A 20820-nucleotide genomic window follows, 5' to 3' on the forward strand; every position below is an offset into this window, starting at 1 on the left:
AGATTAAATTTCGACTTCAGAGGTTAACAAATCTGCCCAAAGATTTACGACTCATCATTGGCAGAGCTGGGCAGAGCTGGGCAGAGCTGGGATTAGAACCCAAATCTCTTGATTTGGTAGGGCAATGTTTTTTCTTATTCCAGGCCCCAGGTCTGCCTGGACTTCCTTTACCAAACTAGTGAGGTTCTGTCTTCCCCTCCCTCACTTCTTGGTCCACAGAAGTGAATGGGGTGGTGGCGTGTGTCTGCTTTTTCCCTTAGAGCCTGAGAAAAAAGAAAGCCAGTGCGAGGAAAGCATTTGGAAAATCTGAAATTGCTATATAAATGCCACTAAATGATAAGATTACCAGTTTGATGGTCCTCTCCCAGGAAGGTTCAGCATGTCAGGGGCGGCATAATGAAAGGAAACTCTCCACTCCCAGACACGTTTTAAACTGCTGCGGTTGGTGGTTACTTTTCGACAGAGGCAGGGTGTGGGGAGCTGGAATTCCAGGGGACTGAAGCCTCAAAGTGGGCTGGGTGTAGCCAGGTCTCAGGTGGGCTGGGCTGGCCGGGAGAGGCCTGGGGCGTGGTGCCTCGCCCACCCCTCAGGGACCCAGGTAGATGGAAGAGTTCCTCCTGGCTCGTGCACTCAGAATGGGGCGCCTGGCCCTGAAATGACAATGTCCGATGGTGGTCGCTTGTGGCTCCTCAGAACATACCTGCATGTCTGTTTCCCACTGACAGTGGTATCACCTGTCCCACCAGAGGGAGTCCTGTTCCAAACCACGTCGGGGAGCGATTTCCCCTAAATGCTGAGCCCCTAGAGGGTAGGAATTGTGTTCTCTTTACCTCTGTCTCTGCTGTGACTAATGCATGCTGAGTCCTCAGTAAACATATGTTTGGCTGTTGAAGAGAGGCGTTGGGTGAATAGAAGCTGCTCTCGGGGTACATGGGTCCCTTGCAGAGGGCATGGACCTCTCCAGCTACAGCAGCATCTCTGTGCATCTCTCTTTCCCTCCTGTGTCTCTGATTGCTTCTTCCTCTAAGCTTCAGCTGCATTCACTGTCTGCACTGTCCGTGTGTTCTGATATTTATCATTTTATCTGTATGTCGTGTCTTTGCAGCTAAATCACACCTTTCTTTGACAAGGGGAGCTCTGTTTTGTACTTATTTGGGTCACCCGTGTAGAGTACATGCTCCTTGGTGTGTGTCTTTCCATGGGGAAGTTGGTCCCCCTGATATTAGTCACCTGCCGCTGAACTTGAGGCCAGTGGTGGCTGCCCTTCACTGAAGTGGCATTCCACGGGCCAGTTGCTGTCGTATCTGCATGGCATACGGGCTTATTTGGGGAGCCAGCATTTTGAAAGGGCTCAGAGTTGATTGGTGGGAAATGAATGAAAGAAGGAAACCTTAATCACAGCCTTTTAGTGCCTGTACCCCCAGGCATGGCAGCCTCTCTCCTGTATCCCCACTGAGACCAGCACCAGATGATGCTGTGACTGTAACTGAATACTGGGTCTCCGTCCATCAAAGGGCCGATGATAGTAGCCCAGCTTCCTTTGTGGTTGCACTCACCAGCTCGGTGGATCTCACTGTGTGGTCTCCTCCTCTTTCAGGGCTCTGGCCGACATCTTAAGACAACAGGGACCAATCCCCATAGCACACTGTGAAAGAGAAACTATCTCGGCTATCGATAGCTCTCCCAAAGAGAACACGCCGGTCAGATCATCCTCGAAAAACCACTACACTCCCGTGCGCACGGCCAAGCAGACTCCAGGTAAGTGAGAGCTGATCACCTTGCATCTTTGCTGAGGCTGGTGAGAAGTTTCGGTGGTGTTTCTGCTTCAGCTGGGCAGGAGCCGGTCCTGGAGCCCTGGGCAGGTGGCTTGTGGAAGAGTCTGGGGACTCTTCCCCTGCGGAGAGAGTGGCGTGGGAGACTGTCGCCGGTGAGTGTCCAGGCTGGAGCAGAGCTGTTGGTTTAGGGCGTCTGTGATTTAGTGAATGTCTGCGTAATCCTCTTCCCTGAAAGGAGCTTGCAGTAGCCTTGGTGGTGGAGTATGGTCACCTTCTTGCTCACATGGTGGGAAGGTAGATATCTGACAAGAAGTGGCTGCACTCAGACGTAGAGACGGATGAACTGTTGGAATCTCAAAGGGACTTCCTGAGAGTAAGGATTATGTCTGTGTTGTAGGGTTACTCTCTTCTGTGCTCGGTGGATTCTCTGGATATATGATGAGTTGCCATGTGATAGTAATATACCTTTTGCTCTTTTATTTGGTCTTTACTGTAACCCATATGGAACAATAAACAAAGCAAGGAAATAATGATAAATAAGATAACCTCAGATTTATTGGGATCTTGTGCTGTACCAAGGGTTATGCTGAACATTTTACGTGTATTGTCTTACTTATTTTTCACAGCAATCTTAGAAGTGCTTGTACTATCTTCTTTTTATGTGTGGAACAGAAAGGCTCAGTAATTTTCCCAAGCACATACGGTTGGTAAGAAAGCAAGCCGGCAGTCAAACTGAGGCATGTAGGTAACAATGGTCAAGTCTAGAAACCCTAGTGTCCTAATCCAGTTTGGGACATGAATCCAAAGTATCTGGGTGGATGGTCTCCTTATAAGTGCAGGTGGGGAGCTCATCTCTTACTGTGAGCATTACCAGTCTACTACTGACTCCAGTCTCAGACACAGCTTCTGCTTTGATACTTGGATTTGAAATCTTCACATCTGTCACCCTATAGCTTTTCAAAGGATGGGCTATATGGTCTGAACTAAACCTGCAATAAAGATATGCAGCCACTAGGTGGCAATAGAAGTGTCCCAAATTCAAACTAGCAGATGTGCTGTTGAAACCAAATTGGTTTTCCATTCATTCTTTAATTTTCTTAAATTTATTAAATCAGAAATCACATACTTGCCTTTAAGGTAATAAGAGTTAAGTCATTTGAGACTCTGATAAAAGTTAAGGACATTCGCCTCCCCCAAATATATACATATGAATATATATATCCATCGAACATTTTGCATAGGATTTAAGGGGATTCATAGACCCTTTCTGAAGTTAAAAATCCCTGACTTAAAAGTAAGGATGAGAGATCCACCTTTTCAAAAAGTCTAAGATGCATTTTTAGCCTGAATATCATAGATGTTGAAAATGTAAGCAATAGAAGAAGTGGGCAAAAACCCTGACACCAGTAGTTGTCTCCCTGGCTGCATAGTAGAATCACCTGGGGAAGCTCTTAAAAATGCTGATGATGCTGGTGCCTGGGCCTCACAAATTAACCAGAATTTCTAGGGATGCTGCTGGCAGCAGTATTTTTAAAAATCACTTGAAAGTGATTCTAACATGCAAGACAGAATAAAGAACCACTCGTCCAGATGGATTCCTTTATTTAATGAAGGAAGACACTGAAAGGTTTTGCCAGTAGTTCTCAAACTCGGCTGCACATTGGAATCACCTGGGGAGCTTTAAAAATTAAGGGTACCTGGGCCCCACCCCCAGAGATCATAGTTTAATTGATGTGGGGGCGTGGCCTGAGCAGGAGGTGATTTTAATATGGAGCAGAGTTTGGGAATCACTGGGCTGTGGAAATTGCAGAAAGGTGCCATTCTAACTAATGTTTTGAAGTCAGGCTCCTGCAGAACGTTGTCTGTGATTCTGGAACTTCAGGTCACTCTGGTACCCAAAGTACCCCTGGGAGCTTACCTTCATCCCTCTCTATTCCAATTTTCTCTGTCTTATTCACAAACCAGCTAGTTCCCAGCCACTGAGTCCAGACTGATTAAGTGGATGGTCTAGATTTGCCCTTAAATGCCTTTCACAGGGAGGGAAGATTTGTCATTTCTTCTGGTTCCTATATACATCCTCTCCTCTGTTAATCTGAGAAGAGAAGCTTAAAGTTAAATGATTCACTCCTATGTTTTGAGAAATCCCTCCTATGTATTTCTCAAATTGGAACTCTTTACTTGGCTTTTAGAGATGGGAATTGTTCCCTGGCCCAGAAAGCATTCTCAGTGGTGATGCTTATATTTAAAAGCAATTTCATAACTATCTGCAACATCTACAGCTTGTAATGGACACAGCTGCTTTTCCGAATAGCTGATCCTTCGCCACAGAAGACTGCATTTGGAGCAGAAGTCTAAACAGAACTTTGTATAGGTGTTCAAAGTGGTGATTTACTGTGATTTTTGCCACTGGTCAAATCCACAGATCACTGATCATAGGAGGATGGTGGCAAGAGTCTTGTAGAGGGATCTTGAGGACAGAAATCCCAGGAGGCATCATAGCATACGAGTAGTTTTGCTACTCAAAATACTGTCCAAGGACCAGCCACATCAGCCGTTCGTGAGAAATGCGGAATCTCAGACTCCATCTCACCCGATGAAGGAGAACCTGCATTGTCATGAGATCACATAGCAAGTAAAATTTGAGAAGCCCTGGAAAAACATGGGCTCTGACATTTGCGTCTCAGTGTGTCTTCTGAGCCCGTCACATTGCTATGTATGTGACCTGGACAAGTTTCTTTGTCTAAGTTTCCTCATCTGCCCTTGAGACTAAAAGTACCTGCTGTGTGGAGTTGTTTAATAATTTAAACCAAGGAGAGCACTTAAAATAGGTCCTTACTGTACCGAACCTCAATTTTAGCCATGGCCGGGCTATGGAGTTTTGCCCCACTCACGGCAAGCAAATCAAATTAATGAGAGAAATAAAGGCACTGGTATCCCTAGACCAGGCAGGGTCCATGAGGTCGTGTCTGGGATGAAAGCCCCCGGCCCCAAGCCTTCTGTGCTTGGCCCCTGCCTGCGGCACATCCTCTGAGGATGGAAGGGCTTGTAGGGCTTTACGGAGCTCTTGCAAGTCAAAAGCATACCAAACCGAAACCAGCCAAACAAAAAAATATATATATTTTTTGTTTGGTTTAGGGAATGGAGTGAGGGTCCTGTCTTAATAAAAACAATGGTACCATGAGTATGGGGTACCCACTATGTGCTGGGTAGTCTGTTAGGTACTTTATTTACAATACACAGCGGATCCTGTAGCATTTCTTAGGTATAGGATCTCCCGTTTCCACATTAGCAGAAAATTCCTCTTTCCTTCTATAAGAGCCCTTTACCCTAACCTAACTCTTTCAGAAATCCCTTTCCAACTTTAAAAGGAGCTTCAATACTGGACATTTACTTTGGACCCAGAAAATCCGTGAAGCCCATTTCCATCTCCCACCCCACAAATCTGGCTGCCTCTAGACCCTCACTACTCAAAGTGTGGTCTATGGACCAGTAGTGACTGCATGCCATGAGAGCTGGTTAGAAATGCAGACTCTTGGGCCCTTCCCCAGACCTGTTGATTCAGAATCTGCCTTTTAACAAGATCTTTAGGTGATCTATACACACATTAAAGTTGAAGAAGATCCCTTTAGCACAGCGAGCATCAGCCCTGACTGCGCATTGGAATGATGTAGGATATTCTGAGAATACGAATGCTAACGTCCCAAAGATTCTTGGGACATTAATACTAATGTCCCAAAGATTCTGATTTAATTGGTCTGGGCTAGAACCTAGGCATTAGCATTTTTCAAAAACTTCCCACACGGTTCCATTGTTCAGCAAACTGAGAACCAGAGCTAGAGGGAGATGATCAAATAAGGCAAACATCCTCGGGGACTGCGGAGTTTGAGTTCACATCAAGACTCGAGTTCACATCAAGATAGAGGTTGGCTGGTCCTTCTTACTGGGCTGCAGGGTTAAGTCCTCTCCATGGCAGGTGGGCAGGATGGAGCAGAGGGCCTGGGCTCATCTGAGAGAGGGATGGGGTCAGTCTGCAACTATGAATGGGGACACCTGGGCAGAAGCAGGCGCAAGCAGACATATGGTTGGCCCCCCATCCACGGATTCAACCACCCTGGATCCTTTACTATGTTTACCGTCTGCAGTTGGTTGAATCCTCGGATGTGGAATCTGCAGATACAGAGGGCTAACTGTAAGACTTGTGCATCTGTGGAATTTGGTATCCGTGGCAGTTCTAGAACCAATCTGGTGGATACCAAGTGCCGACTATCAGAATTGATTAGCAGGCCAAGCAGAGCCAGGCATCAGGAAACGTATCACGTCTGCAGTTGCAGGTCCCCTGAGCCCAGGATCTCAGAGGCTCGCGGTGGGCTTCATAGATGGGAAGGAGTGGGGACCTCGCGTGTCCACCTGGCCTGACTCAGTCCTAAAGAGCCTGTCTTGGGGCAGCTGGGGGGAGAGTGGTATACCCATCCCTTGCTGTAGCAATGACTTCGTGTATTAAGTTTCCAGAGCCTTGATATCCAACTTCCCATGATCAAGAGTGGCGTCTGCTGGAGGAAGTAAGTACTTATGCCCCAGCTACACACCACTGTGAGTTGTGTATCCGGGCCGTCAGTCATCTGCCCGCTGTCAAAGCCGCGTGCGTTAACAGCAGACCGAGGGAGCCGAGCGGCACGATTCCAAGCTTCGCGGAGACCAAGAATGAAGGCTGGACAGTTGACGGAGGGGCTCTCAGTCACAGCGCTGCGCGGCCCGGCCCCTTGCTGCTCTGTTGAGCTCAGCTCCTATTACCTTCTGCCTTTCTCTCTGGGATCCAGACGCCAGACCCTCCTCACGCTGCGCGTGTTCTCGCCTCGGGGTATTTCCCCCCCTGTTTTGTGGCCGGAAACTTTCCAGCACCAGATATTTGTGCTGTGAAAGTTGATGCTCAGGTGGTACCACCTTTCCTAACCTCCTCATCTGTTCCTGTCCCCTGCTTTATTTTCTTCCGAGCCCCTACGCCGTCTAACATCATATATTGGTACGTTCACTGGTTTATTGTCTCTGTCCCTACCGGAATGTAGGCTCCACTTAGGCAAGGGTTTTGTCTTTATATTCGCTGTGGCATCTCAGATCCAAGAACATTGCCTGGAAGATCAGCGTTATTGCTCAATGACTATTTGCGGGGAATGACAAGATGGCCCTTCACTTGGATGGATGTAGGAGCCAGCCTGTAGGTGTCCGTTACCTACCTGAGTGCTACAGAGCTCTCATCAAGGTTGTGTGCCCCTCTGCTGCCCTGTCTGCAAAATTAGCAAGGAGTTGGTCACGTTGACAGCCTCGTGGGCTGGTCATCCAGTGGAGAGCTGAGCTGGGAGGCCCTGGTTTCCAGTGCCCATGCTTCTCCCCAAGCCCCATGGCTTCTCTCCTCCCATCTGGGGCCAATCCAGGACTCCAAGGCTCAGTGTGGCCAGAGGCTGGGAGCTTTGCTTCCCTGGCTGGGCTCAAGAGAGGCTGACACCCGGGGGCCCTGCCCATTCTGTTCACTCTGCCAAGAAAGTCTTCTTTACAGAGGTCTTAGAAGCACAGGTAGCTCTGAGTTCATCTTCCCAGGAACAGGTTTAAGGCTGCAGGTAAAGCCCGACAGCCTGGACCATGCACCTGAACTCTGGGAAACTTCTGGTCAACCTCAGCCCCTAATGGGCAATGGGACTTTTCTTTGCTTAGTCATCCCCAGGGGAACAGGACTGTCTTATCCTAGAAGAGGCTGAGCTGATTGCCCCATGAGACTTCAGAGCTCTAAGGGGATGGTGAGATCAGCTGACCGAGCCTGCCCTTGGCCTCGGAGGAAGCTGAAGCACACGGAGGTCACCCAGGTGGGAGGTGGTCGGGCCAGGCCTCCACACCCAGGCTCCAGTGTTGGAGATGGAATGTGGTGTGTGCAGCTCAACAGACCTGGGTGTGACTCTTGGCTCTGGGACATGAGAATAGCTAGCACCTTCCTCACGGGGCCATTGAGAAAGTTGGATGGAAGGGCCCCCGTGTTTTAAGTCTCGGCCCCGGCTTGGCTCTGAGCCCGGGCTCGGTAGCTGTCTTCGTCTCCATCATCACCATGACCATCCTCTCTGTCCTCAGCTGCCTCTTCTCCATCTCCCTTGGCCATCCTCCGTCACTCTTCCCCAAACTGTACCTGTTGTTTGGACACTGTCCCCGTGGACTGCTGTTGGCCTTTTCCAAGTGGAGTCTCCTTATTCTCTGCCCAGATGTTACATCACCTCCCTTCCCTCTACCCCATGCCCTGTTCCTGCAGCCATTGGTCCCAGCAGATCTCTGCCCGGGGATGATGTAGGGTGGATGGAAGGCTGACCACAGCAACCATGTGGGGCAGTCGCTATTACTATCGCCTCCTTGCAGGGTCCAGAAAACCCAGGAAGTTCACTGAGTCCAGGCTGGTAGGAGAGAAGAGCCATCACTAATGCCTGATAACAGAGTAACACTGATTGGTGCTTATAATATAGTTAACATGAAGTACCATTGTATGTGTGTTACCGACATTGTATGTGTGTTACCGACATTGCATCGTTGGATCAGCACAGCTCTGTGAAGTGCTATCGTTGTTACTCCCATTTTACAGATGGGAAGATTGAGGACAGGGGGATAGGAGAACTTGCCCAAGGTCACATCCATAGTCATTGGTAGGGGGAGGATTAGAACCCAAGCCTGGGCTTCAGGCTGTATGCTGTGGGGCCTCTCCTGTTACTGGATTCATCCATGGCTTCAGCCAAGAATGAAAGGCCATTTCGATGGTGGATAAAAGCAGAGAGTGTGGAACCAGACTGTCTGGTTTGAATCCAGACTCTGCCTTTATTTGCCTGTCTGTAAAATGGGGTTAATAATTGTGTTTCCCTCCTAGGGCTGCTGTGGGGATTAAGTGGGTGTTAATGCAAAGTGATCAGGCGGCATTTGACAGAGGAAAACACTGTTTTAAGACTGCACTCTCTCCTCTGTCGGGCACCAGGCCACATGTGGCTGTTGAGTGCTTGAAATGTGTCTCAGAGCCTCACAAGATTTCAGAGTTGGTGTGAAAAAAAGAATGTAAAATAGCTCCATCATTTTTTGTATTGATTACATTTGAAATGATAACGTTTTGGATTTATCAGGTTAAATAGAATCTATTATTAAATTAATTTCATCTGTTTCTTTTCATTTTTTTTTTTAACCTGACGACTAAAGAGTGTGAAATTACCTCTGTGGGTCACAGATGTGCTTTGCGTCCCGTCGACTTGGGTTAGGGCTGGTTTAACTGTTAAGGGTGTGGAGCGTCTACCTGAGTTCAAGTTTCAGTCTTGAGCAAAAATCCTCACCATTTGGGGAGCTTACATTGTAACGGAGGAGACATAAAGTAAACAAGTACATAACTTCAGAGGGTGCGAAATGCTCAGGACACAAGCGGACAGCTAATGTGTCAGAGGAAGGCTGGGAGAGGAAGGCACTTTTTAAAACAGGTTTTATTTGATTGAAGTACAGTTGATTTCCAGTGCTGTCCAGCAAAGTGCTTCAGTTATACACATGCGTACATTCTTTTTCATCTTCTTTTCCATTATGGTTTATCCCAGGATATGGAATCGAGTTCCCTGTGCTCTACAGTAGGACCTTGTGGTTTATCCATCCTATATATGATAGTTTGCATCTGCTAACCCCAACCTCCCACTCCATCCCTCCGCCACCCCCTGCCCTGGGCACTTCTGATAGTCTGGTCCTAGGAGGGGGCATTTGAGCTGGTACCCAGCTGACAAGGAGGAGCCAGCCTTGGAGAGAGCTGGAGGAAGAACATTCTAGGCAGAGGGACCAGCACGTGCAAAGGCCCTGAGGCATGAGCAAACCTGGCCTGTTCAAGGAACAGAAAGCAGACACAGGTAGAGTGGCAGGTGTGTGATGAAAACAGAGGGGTGGACACAGGCCAGTCGCGCAGCGTTTTGGAGGCCAGGGTAGAGTGTGGATGTTGTCTATGCTGATCTGATGTCTGGTTTAATAAGACAACCTTGGTTGCCGAGTAGTGGACGTGGGCTCTGTTGAGAAGCAGGATAGATAACCAGTTAGCATTGCTAATATCAAGGTGGGTTAATGAGAGAACTTTGTCGAATTTCTTCTTCCACAAGAAGACACCCTCCTGATAAAGAAGGCAAGATGCAGCAGCAGTAGCCTGCTGAATCAGACAATCCAAGGCCCGCATCCCACCTGAGCTTGGACAAGCGGATAGACCTTAGTCCAGGGCTCTTCAGCAGGGCTTGGCGAACTTTTTCTGAAAAGGGCCAGATTGTAAACGTTTTGGACTCTGCGGCCGTAAGATCTCCGTTGCAACTACTCGATTATGCCACAGTGATACGTTAAAGAGTGGGCACCACTGTGTTCCCATAAAACGCTGTTTACAGTAATAGACGGTGGGCCGGATTGGGCCCGTGGCTGTAGTGTGTCGACCCCAGTTCTTCATTTCTCTCTGCAAGCCACAGGCACCTTCCAGGGGACCTCTGCTTCCATGTGACATGTGAATAGGGACACATCCCTCACCAGGATGCCGTGGGGGAGTCAGTGGTCCTAAAGAGGGTTGATGAATTACCAAGTCCTGGCGGAGACCAGGGTCCTCAGCTTGACCTTCTTGGTGGTTTTATCTGCCACCCAGGTGATGATGTAGAAAGCGTGCTTCCTGTATTACAAGTGATGCATTGCTAGGAGGGGTGGCCAGCACCCCCATAATGACAGACTCAGGGTTCTAAGTGTCTCCCTGGGTGTGGACACCCCCAGGTTACGTCTGCTGATGGCATCTCCTTCTTCCACTGTGTCTCAGATCCCATTTACTTCTGGTCCTCAGACGACCTGCTCCCTTGATCCACGACCCCCCTGCCCCCCATCTCTACCAGCTCAGTTCCTCTAGGTGTCAGTGTGCTCCCCCCACCTTAATGCAGGCGGGGAGCCCTCTTTCCGTTTCACACCCTCCCGCCTGCTGCTTCTCTCCTTGACAGCTGAGCTTTGCAAAACAGTTGTCTACACCCGCTGCCTCTGCTTCCGCTTCTCCCGCCCACCCCTCGGCCCCAGCACTCCAGCTTCTATCCCCTTCCCCGCAGCTCGGCGGGCGGCCCTGGGGATCCGGGGAGCAGGCTCTGCTGCTAGAATGGGCCTCTCACCCCTCTTCCACCAAAGCCAAAGCTCTGGCCACCCAGACCCACTCGGTTCCTAGGGGGCGAGTTCTCTCTGCTTCCCAGGCTACACACGATGCTCTGCTCTTCACTCTGTCTGGAACATTCTTTCTGTCCACTCTCAGCCTCCCTATTCCTCCTTCTCTCCCAGGTCTTGGCTTCCCTTTCATGGCCCCTGACTCCTGACTGGGTCAGCGCCCCCCACCCCCCACCCCCGGCGCCCATCACTGCAGAGTCGGGGGAGTGGGTGCAGGGCGTCGGCCCTGGTTTGGACCTCTGTGCTATGCGGTCCCCCTAGGACACGTCCACCGTCAGCCCATCTCAGGACCTGGCACACGCAAGCTGTGAACCACACATTAGAAATCTTGTGTTTGGGTCAGAAGGACCAATATGTCCCACGTGGGGAACAGCAGGTCATGTGAGAGAGTCATGCGGGTGTAGTTGACCCTCTGTTTGGTCTGAACAAACAGAGCAAATCAGTCGGTATCTCTGGAAACGGCAGTTTTCCAATTGCATTGAAAAAAAACCCCTCGGATCCAGATCCAGGGGGGTGACCGGCTTGTGTCCTTAGTGTGTCCTGCTGTAGACACCCATGCCCTGTGCGCCCCAGGGGAGGATTGCGGCTGCCAGGAAGCCGGAGAACCCTGGTCTTTAAAGATATTCACAACGGACAGTGCTTTTTAAAGAAACTTCCACGCGGTGACTTATTTAAGTCTTGTAGTGACCCGAGCAGGCCGCCTATGGTCAGGCCCCGTTTTTTGCGGACGGGGAGACTGAGGGTCGGGGGCTTCAGAAGCCTGTCCAGTCACACGACCAGGAGGGGCTGCTCTGGGCTCTGAAGGTGGGCAGTCTGACCCCAGAGCCCATGCCCTGAGGTCCAGCTGACTGGAGGTGCAGACAGGGCCCCGGGAGCCCCTGCAGCTCCGTGGAGCCTGTCCCCTGGCCGTGGGTCCGCGCCCGGCCCTGGCTGCCTGATGCATGGACTTGGGCTGGCAGGGAGGGCGCTGGAGGAGGCCGTGTGTGCTCAGCCCCGGGGCAGATGTTCTCATGACGCCAGCCCCTCAGCTCCAGGACAGACCACCTTTTGCCACAAACGGGGCACTCACCCCAGGAGGCTTTAAGCAGCGGGGCGGGGGGAGCCATTGGGCATTTGCAGCTGGGGGCTGGGGGCGCCGGCCTAGCAACTTCTAAGGTTTTCCCTTTCTGAGAATGTACTGGGGAGAGTAGCTGGCATTTGAGGGCTGACCCTGTGGGTCCTCCCACGCCCCAGCAGATGGGGGCTGCAGGGCTGGGAGCCGTGAGGCAGCCGGTACCTGGGGCCCGGCTTGTCAGCGGCGGATGTGGATCTGACCCAGGCGGCCCGGTCCTGAGCTCACTTGCTTAGTGGCTACACTGACTCGTCTTCCTCTTTGGATACTGTGACCCCCGGGGTCAGAGCCCAGATGCGGCCAAATCACCATTCCATCTTCAGTGCCAGGCTGGTCATGAGCGGAAGGTTTCCTTCCTACTTCACAGTTTAAAGCCATTTAGAGAGTGAGTCCTGAGCTGTGTTCCAGTCCTGGGTGGGATGCTGGGTGATGGCTCTTCCCAGCACAGGGTTGCCTTGAGAAGCAGAGCCTGCAGGAGTCCGAGGAACTGCCCTTGCCCTGGCCAGCCAGCTGTGCCCGACACATCCTCTGGGCCCCCAGGGCCTGGTCCTGCCTGGGACCTGCACAAGCTCGGGCAGCCTGGCCGGGGAGGCAGCCTGCATGGGGGCCAGACGGAGCCCGATCTCACCACATGGCCGGGGAGCGGGCAGGGCCGCTGGCTGAGCTGGCCCTCTCATTACTCACCACGCCCAGGAAGCAGGAGGATTTAGAATATGTTCTGGCGGTTATCAAAGTGCAGGGAAGAAGGAAGGCCGTAGCGCTGCGGACAGGGTTAGAATTCACAGCGACCTCGGCGGGTTGGCAAAACCGCGGACCGACAGAGCACAGTGCAAGAGGGCACTGGGCCGGCAGGACCAGTGACCAAAGGACCGGAGGCAGCGGGTGCACGGCCGAGCACTGGGGTTGCAAAGGGTGAGAGCTCCCAGGGCAAGGGGAACCAAGCCTCTATCCAAGCGGGCATTAGGGGTCTTTTTCCCCAGGGAGCCCCAAGTCCATCCCACACAGTAAAGGATATTTAGGACCAATGATGGAAGAGGAGGTGGCATCCAGCCACCCATCACTAGATGTGAGGCACCCACCGTGTGCTTAGCCAGGAGGTGGATAAGACACAGACCCCGCCTTGAGAGCTTAAATTCGGGAGCAGAGAGACCAGCCTATACAGTAAAAAGATAACCAGCCATACAGATGCCTCTCCAGAACTAGCCACGTGTTCAGAAGGTCCACAGGCCTGGTTAGCGCGAGTGCCTTGAAGGATGGTAGGATTAAACGGGATGGCGGAGGGTGCCCCTGGCCGGTGACCTGGGAGCCGCAAGAGCCTGGAAGGCAGGGATGCTTAAGGGTCATCAATTCCTTTGGAGTTGTTGGTTGTGGCTTTTCTGTAAACAGGCAGTGGTGATGAAAGAACTGGGGCAAAGGCCAGAAGGAACTGGAACTCCGTGTCCTGTTGGAGAAGGCTGCTCCGAGCAGGAGACTTTTCTTTTTCCTTCTCTAAACATAAGGGCTGTGTCCCTGGGAGGGGCGGTAGTTACGTGGGAAGGGGCGGGAGTGCCTGCTGGGGAGGTACCATATGGCTTATTTGGGATGATGATGGGGGTTAGGGGTGGGGTGAGGTTGCACCCTGCAAGGGGGCTCGCAGAGGAGGCCTGTGAGGGTCTAAGGTGAGAAGTGCAGAGAGGCGGAGGCACGAGGAACACAGCCCCTGGCAGCAACTTGGGAGGAAGGAAAGGGGGAGGTCAGGGTGGGACTCAAGGTACACTGATCCCTTCGTTCGTACAAAAACAATTTTGGTCCCTTACTGGGTGTCAGGCACCGGGGATGTGGGAGGGAACAAAGCCAAGTCCCTAGTCTCAGCACTTACATTCAGATGGAGGAGACAGAAAAGAAACTCATAAACGCACAACACAAAATCAGGTAATGGTAAGCGCTTTGAGAGAAGTAGGGCAGGAAAGGGGAGTAGCCAGGGATGGGGATTGGGGGGAAGAAGCCTGATTTGAAGAAGAGACCCCATTACTGGTCGAATTACTGAAGCAGGGACCTGAATGACAGAGAACAGACCACGTGTGACCAGGTGCTGGGTGGAGGTGAGCGCTGCCAGGTGTGTTTGGGGAACGGAAAGACCAGAGTGGCTGGAGCGGAGAGAACCAGGGTGGAGACACAGTAGTGGAGGAGGTCAGAGAGCTGGGGCTTCACGGGTCACGTGAGGGTCTTGGGTTTCATTCTGGGTGTGATATGGAGTGTTGTAGGGCTTGCCGCCGAGCAGTGATGTTTTACATAATCACTCTGGTCCTCACTGTGGTTCAGCACAGATCCTGGACGGGCAAAGACGGAGGGAATGAGATGCTGGGAGGAGGTGGAAGCTAATGCACCATCCAGGAGATGGGAAAGAGATGGAGGCTTGGACCCAGGATGCAGGACCTAAGAAAGACTCAGCTTCAGGGCTTATTTATTTATTCTTAACATCTTATACTGAATAATTTTAAACCAGTGGAATATTTTCAAGCGATTGAATGATGCAGTGGACACGTGTATGCCCTTCACCAGTGGTTAACATTTGCCTCAGCAATCAGCGTCATCAGAACGGAACCATGTGAGAGTAAGTTGCAGATATATCATGATTCTTCACTCCCCACTACTCTAATCGTGTATCTTCTAAATTCAAGGATGTTCTCCTCCATCACCATGAAACAATGACTAGATTTATGAAATTCATCTTTGTTGCAATACTAGTATCTAATGAGGAGTGCAGGATGTGTTTGAAGGTAGAAGTGACAGCATTTGCTAATCGATTATATGGAGGGTATGACGGCAAGACAGGAGTCACAGACGACTTCAGAGATTTTGGCCAGAGTGAATGGTTGATGAGAATGGCTAGGCCAGTGCAAGGACCTGGAACGAATAGCTGAGAACTCGTAGCCAAAAGAAAATTAGGAAGGGTCTGAGTGTTGGCAGATGAGCTGAGCTGAGCTGGGCTGTCCAATGGCTGTTGCCACAGCAATTATAAGGGAAGTCAAAGAATCTGGCTTGCTCTCTCCACACGCACACACACCCCATAGGGTACGTATACATATACATGCATGTACAGGCTTTTTTCTCCCAGGGATCTAGACCTGAATTTAGCCGTGGATTTATCTCACCATAACTAAGCAGCGTCAGTAATGACCCATTAGACTCTAAGTGCGTCAGGGACAGGAACATGTCTGCTTTGCTTACTGTATTCATGGTGCACATATCTTGACCCTTAGTAGTCATTCAACAACTACGTCTTGAATAAATGAATGACAGAATGAATGCTCTTACCTAATACATCAGACAGGAGGCAGCAATTGTAAGTATATATCTGCAAACGACAGAATACCTAAAATAACAGCTGCTGATACAAAAGAGAAGGTTCTCTTTCTCCTGTGAAAGAAGTCAGTCCAGGCATGGTGTGACTCTACAGTGTAAGGGAGCTTCTTATATCTGGTTCCTCTGGCTTCCTAAGCATGTGGCTTCCACATGGTAGCCCAAGATGGCTGCTCCAGCTCATGCCATCACGCCTGCATTCCAGCCATCAGGAGGGAGTAAAGGCCAAGAAGATTATACTGCATTTCTCTAAGAATACTTGTTTGAAGTTGCCATACCATTCCCACTTATAACACGTTAGCCAGCGGAGTCTTTATTTTGGGTGACCACGTGACCAGTTAAAACATGGGAATTCTTTCACTAGAGAAGAATGGCTTGTGGGGGCCCATTAGCGATCAGTGTCCTTGCGTGGCCCGGAAAGTGGCTGGGGCTGTGTGATGCCTTCAACCACAAACCCTCCGTATAAAAAGCCATTGTGAGTGGTGAATCACTGCGGTTGCCATCCATACTTTACACAGTGACATCAATTAGTTGCATCCGTAAGTGGACTGTAAATACACAGGACAGGTGAGGCCACTGGGGCGCCCCTGCAGAAGTGTCTCAGAGCGCTGAAGGAGTTGTGTTGCCCTACTTTGGATTCGGGTAGGGAGGGCTCAGAACTTTACCCCGATAGCAAAGCCAACACATTTTGGGAAACCTCTGTGGAGAGGCACTGACTCTGTGTCCCCGGCTGTGTGAGCTCCCTGCAGTCCGAAGCAGCGTCCTATCCACCTGTGGGTCCCCGCACCTTCACTGCCGGGAGCTCTGGGTTCTCCTGCACCCTGCATCCTATCCTGGGCCTGCTGAATGAAGAGACGGCAATCAGTTGAGATGATTCAGGAGTTTTATAAGATGCAACAAAGCTAGTTTTTCCTAAATAGAACATTTGTGGAGACTTTGCAGGAACTCTCCAGAAAGTACGTCGATGTGGCCATTGCCTCAGCCCAACCACCTACCCCTGCAAGGAGGCAGGAACAGTGTCTTCTGGATGAAGAGCCCTGAGGAGGAGAGGGAGACAGCCAGCAGCGAGGCCAGAGTTCACACTTACCCCTCCCTCGCTTCTCAATTCTGATCTGCATTCCAGCTTTGTATTTCCCTTTGTGTGTGTTTAGCTTAGGGATTTATCACTGCAGCTTAGATCTGTGATGAAATAGATAAGCCTGTACTTTAATAAATATGGCATTTCTTTCCCCGTAAGAATTAGATTAAAGGAGACGGGGCCTCAGAGGAGGCCGGGCAGGGCAGGCAGGTGGAGCTGGGGGGCCGGGGCGGTGGAGAAGGCACTGCTGGCCAAGTGGCTTCAGGATGGGGGATGCTGGGCACAGTTTGGGGTCGTTTTACAGGGAGGTGGTAGGGCATCCCCATGGCAGAGGAGCAGCCCTGTGTCTTCCATGGAAGGAAGCTGAAGCAGCAATGTCTGAGGCTTGCGGTGGGAATCCTTCCTTGAGTGAGCAGTTTGGGTCCCCAACTTGTCTCCTCCTCCTGGTGCAGCTGCAAAGGCATGTCCGGTAACCCTTTGGAAAGGACGTGGGTGTGAGGTCAGGGGCAGCAGGACTCTACCCGGCCACGGTCTCGGCTCCAGGGCAACCAGAGAAGCACCTCTGTAGTGGGAAGGGTGGGTGAGCTATGCGACCTTGAACAAAGATGTTGCTTAACTTCTCTGGACCTTTATTTACTTTTCTCTCCATGAGAATATCTACTGGTACGATCCTTGTGGAGACAAGAGGCAATGAATATAAGGCCACCTGCACAGTCTAGGCACATGGTTGGTGAGCAATACATCGTGAGCCCTGGTATTATTTATTGTGGATCCGTGTCGCATAATAATCTTAGACTTTTTCTTCCATGGCTTTCAGGACAGGCAACTCTGTGTCTTCCTTTGGGCCCTGTGAACCCACTTTCCTAAGAGGCAACAGGATAGGAATCCTTTGAAGTCATTAATATGCTTATTGTCACCTGCAGATGACAGGATTGAAGTTCAGAAAGGCTGACCGACTTGCTCAAGGTCACACAGCTTGGATGTGACCGTGCAGTGCCAGGAGTGGTTCCAAGAGCTCGTAAAGACAGGCTTCCCCAGCCCTCCCGGGCGAGCATTGTTTCCAGCCCTGGTAGTAGTTTTCATTCATAGCCCTAAGGTCATGGAGACCAAGAACAGCAGAGAACCGAGAGAAAGAGACAAGGCTAGGGCAGTGACCTGTATTTTCAGCTTTCGTGAGCAGGCTCATGCTCTCAGGGCTGCTGGGCAAACACCTGGCTCCTTAGATTTTCCTGTAAAGGAAGCTCGCGGTGACCTTCAGAGCCGTGAAGGTTTGGCCGAGGCTGGCCCGCAGCCTCCGGCCTGTGGGCTCACGTGAGTCAGAAGGGCTGGGTGAGCACACTGAGCCTTGTTCTCTAAGAAGGAGCGAGATGTTCTCCCATATAAACATTCTTAAATAGCAGCCACTGAAGAAAGCAGCCTTGGTAGCATTTCTCTTTATGTTGTTGCTGCATAAAGGTTTGCTCAAGCACCTTGCAGCTCTTTTATTTGAAACTTCCTCTGGGATATATGATTGCTATGATGGAAATGTATTCCAAGTATATTGAGATTCATTCATCTACTTATTCGTATTATTCATTGAGTCCTGACCCAAGTCCAGGCATTGTGGATCAAACGATGGGGTTCTACGCCCGGGGAGAATTTACAGTCTGAGTAAATAAGATGTGTACGGAAGAAGAGTTACATAGCAGTACGAGAGTGAAAAATCTGCACAGAACTATGATGAAAGAAATGTTCACTTACCGTCCTTAGGAATAAGGTGCTGCCCTTAGGCCTGTAGAGCGAGAGATTGAAATACAGCATATGAAGCAGTGTGAGTCAAGGAGTACACGTGAGTCGGGTATGGGTGTTCTTAGAAACAGGAGCAGGCTACAGGTTCATTCATTCTGTCAGGCTTTGGTGCATACCTACTGCATACCAGGCACTGTACCAAAGACTGAAATGGTCTAAGGAGGCAGCATGAAGGTGTTGGATATTGAATATGTCCTTGGAAGGTAGATAAGGCTTGGATGGTTAGGAGTCTGGGGAGGGATTGGCCACAGTAGGAATGGGGTGGATTAAGGAAAACCATCAGAGTGAAAAGAGTGGGCTTCGTAGGACAGAGAGTAGGCCTGCCATGCTCATGGTGCGGGGGGGGAATGAATAGGAAGAGAGCAGGTTAGAGAAGGGTGTTGGAAACAGAATGTGGAGACCTTGAATGCCAGGATTTGTTCAAGGGGAATGCCTGAAGGGAACACCATACTGATAGTGGTGTCTGCATTCACACTTATACTCACATTCTAAAAAAAACTCACATTCTAAAAGAAAACCATTTCAATTTTTGATTATTTGTGGCTATTATAAAATACAGTTGATTTTTATATCATGACCTTGTATCCTGCAGACTTGCAAATTCCCCTGTTAGTTTTATTAGCTTTTTCATAGAGTCTTTTTTTCCACATAGGCAATTATATGATCTGCAATAAAGGTAGTTTTACTTCTTCCTTTTTTACTGCATGCGTTTTATTTCTTTTCTTGCCTTATTGCACTGGCTAGGACCTCCTTCACAATTTTGAATCAAAGTGGTGAAACTTTGTTCCTGGTCGTAAGGAGAAAACATTCAGCCTTTTTCAATGTGATGTGCGTGCTGCATTTTTCAGAGATGCCCTTTATCAAGTTGAGAAAGTTTCCTTTTGTTGCTAGGTTGTGGAGAGGTTTTATCAGAAATGGAAACTGGATTGTGTTTATTTCTTTATCTTTTCCTGTATCTGTTGAGAAAATCATACAGCTTTTCTCTTTAGTCTGTTAATATGGTGAATTACATTGATGGTTTTTCAGATGTTCAAAAAACCTTGCATTCCCGGCATAAATCCTACTTGGTCATGATTTCTTATCATTTTTATATATTATTGGATTTGATTTGCTAAAATTTGGGTAAGAACCTTTTGTTTCATTGTTCATGAAAGATATTGATCTGTAGTTTTATTTTCTTGTCATTTTGGTTTGGTATCAGTGTTAATTCTCATCCCATAGAATGTATTAGGAAGTTTTCCCTCCTTGAATTTTGTGGAAGAATTTTTGTAGAATTCACTTGTGAGGTCATCTGAACCTGGAGTTTTATTTATTTTTTACAGGAAGACTTTAAAAGTTCAATTTCTTTAATAGATATAGGGCGATTATTTCTTTTTGAAACAACCAAGCATGACTAAAACATGCTTTAAAACTTTGCTGAAGGCTGTGATCCCAGGACATCCTCAAAGTATAACTCATGAAAAGCCAGGGTGACCGGCCAGCTGTCTTGGCATGGTATTATATTCCAAGAAGCAACAGTCAGTACCCAAACATAATTAAAAAGCAATTTGAACCTTTACCTGGTATTTTGGAAGAAAAAAACAAAGGGATCTATGAAACGTTTGTGGTGTACCACAAATTTTAGAAATTAAAATTAAATTAAAAATTTAAAAACTTTTTTTCATCTTCCTCACTCTCAATGCCTTATGTATTGTCAGAAGCTGCTTCCCCAAACACTCTCCTTTCTCACAAAACTCCCCCAAACTCAGCCCACTGGCCTCTGCAGGTCTCCCCCGTCATGACTGTAAATCAACTTACACTGTCTTGTTCTTTGGAATTCTCTTGGCTCATTGAGGTGGAAAGTAGAAGGGAGGAAGGGACAGGAGGGCAAATGGTTTGAACTAAACATATTCTTGTTTATTTCCTATCACACCGCATATTCACCATTGTAACCTAAAGACATAAATGGATGGGCATCTCCCCAGCCACCCCCCAAGCTGAGGGGACACCTGACAAGCCCCAGGTGCAAGGAGGTGGCGCCTCACTCAGACTCCGAGTCTGCAAACTGCAGTTTAGGTGGCAGCATTCTCTCTGATTTCCCCCAAAGCCCCATTCCACATTCAGGTTTGTAGAGTGGAGAGCTCAACACAGCTTTTCATTCAAAAGCAGACCTGCTGTTTGTACATGATTTGTTCCAGGACAGTTTAATTGATCTAGTGGAGCGCAAAAATCATTGAACTTGAAGCAGAAGATCCTGGGTGTTTTTATGGACCAAATCTTTAGATTTTTCATCTGATAAAACTTTCTACTTCTCAGGGGTATTGAACTCTGTAAGGTGTCCACGCAAAAATGTTAACCGTTATGGGACTTCCCTGGTGGTCCAGTGATTAAGACTTCACGTTTCCAATGCAGGGAGCGTGGGTTCCATCCGTGGTAAGGGAACTAAGATCCCACCTGCTGTAAAAAAAAAAAAAAAATTAACCGTCACTTACTGTCCTTTTAGACAATATATGTAATAAAAATTCATTGCATTCAGG

At 49.2% G+C, this 20820-nt stretch overlaps 1 protein-coding gene across 4 annotated transcripts in view; it reads left to right on the forward strand.

The window, feature by feature from the left end:
- Positions 1 to 20820, forward strand: part of SHISA6 (shisa family member 6) — a 242875-nt gene that overhangs the window by 21187 nt on the left and 200868 nt on the right. For all 4 annotated transcript variants that reach the window (XM_030862348.2, XM_060290650.1, XM_060290651.1 and 1 more), the window contains exon 2: positions 1598 to 1758. In XM_030862348.2, the coding sequence (XP_030718208.2) occupies positions 1598 to 1758 (161 nt within the window). The remainder of the gene's footprint in view (positions 1 to 1597; positions 1759 to 20820) is intronic.

Source organism: Globicephala melas, chromosome 20 (assembly GCF_963455315.2).
Source record: "Globicephala melas chromosome 20, mGloMel1.2, whole genome shotgun sequence".
NCBI lineage: Eukaryota > Metazoa > Chordata > Mammalia > Artiodactyla > Delphinidae > Globicephala > Globicephala melas.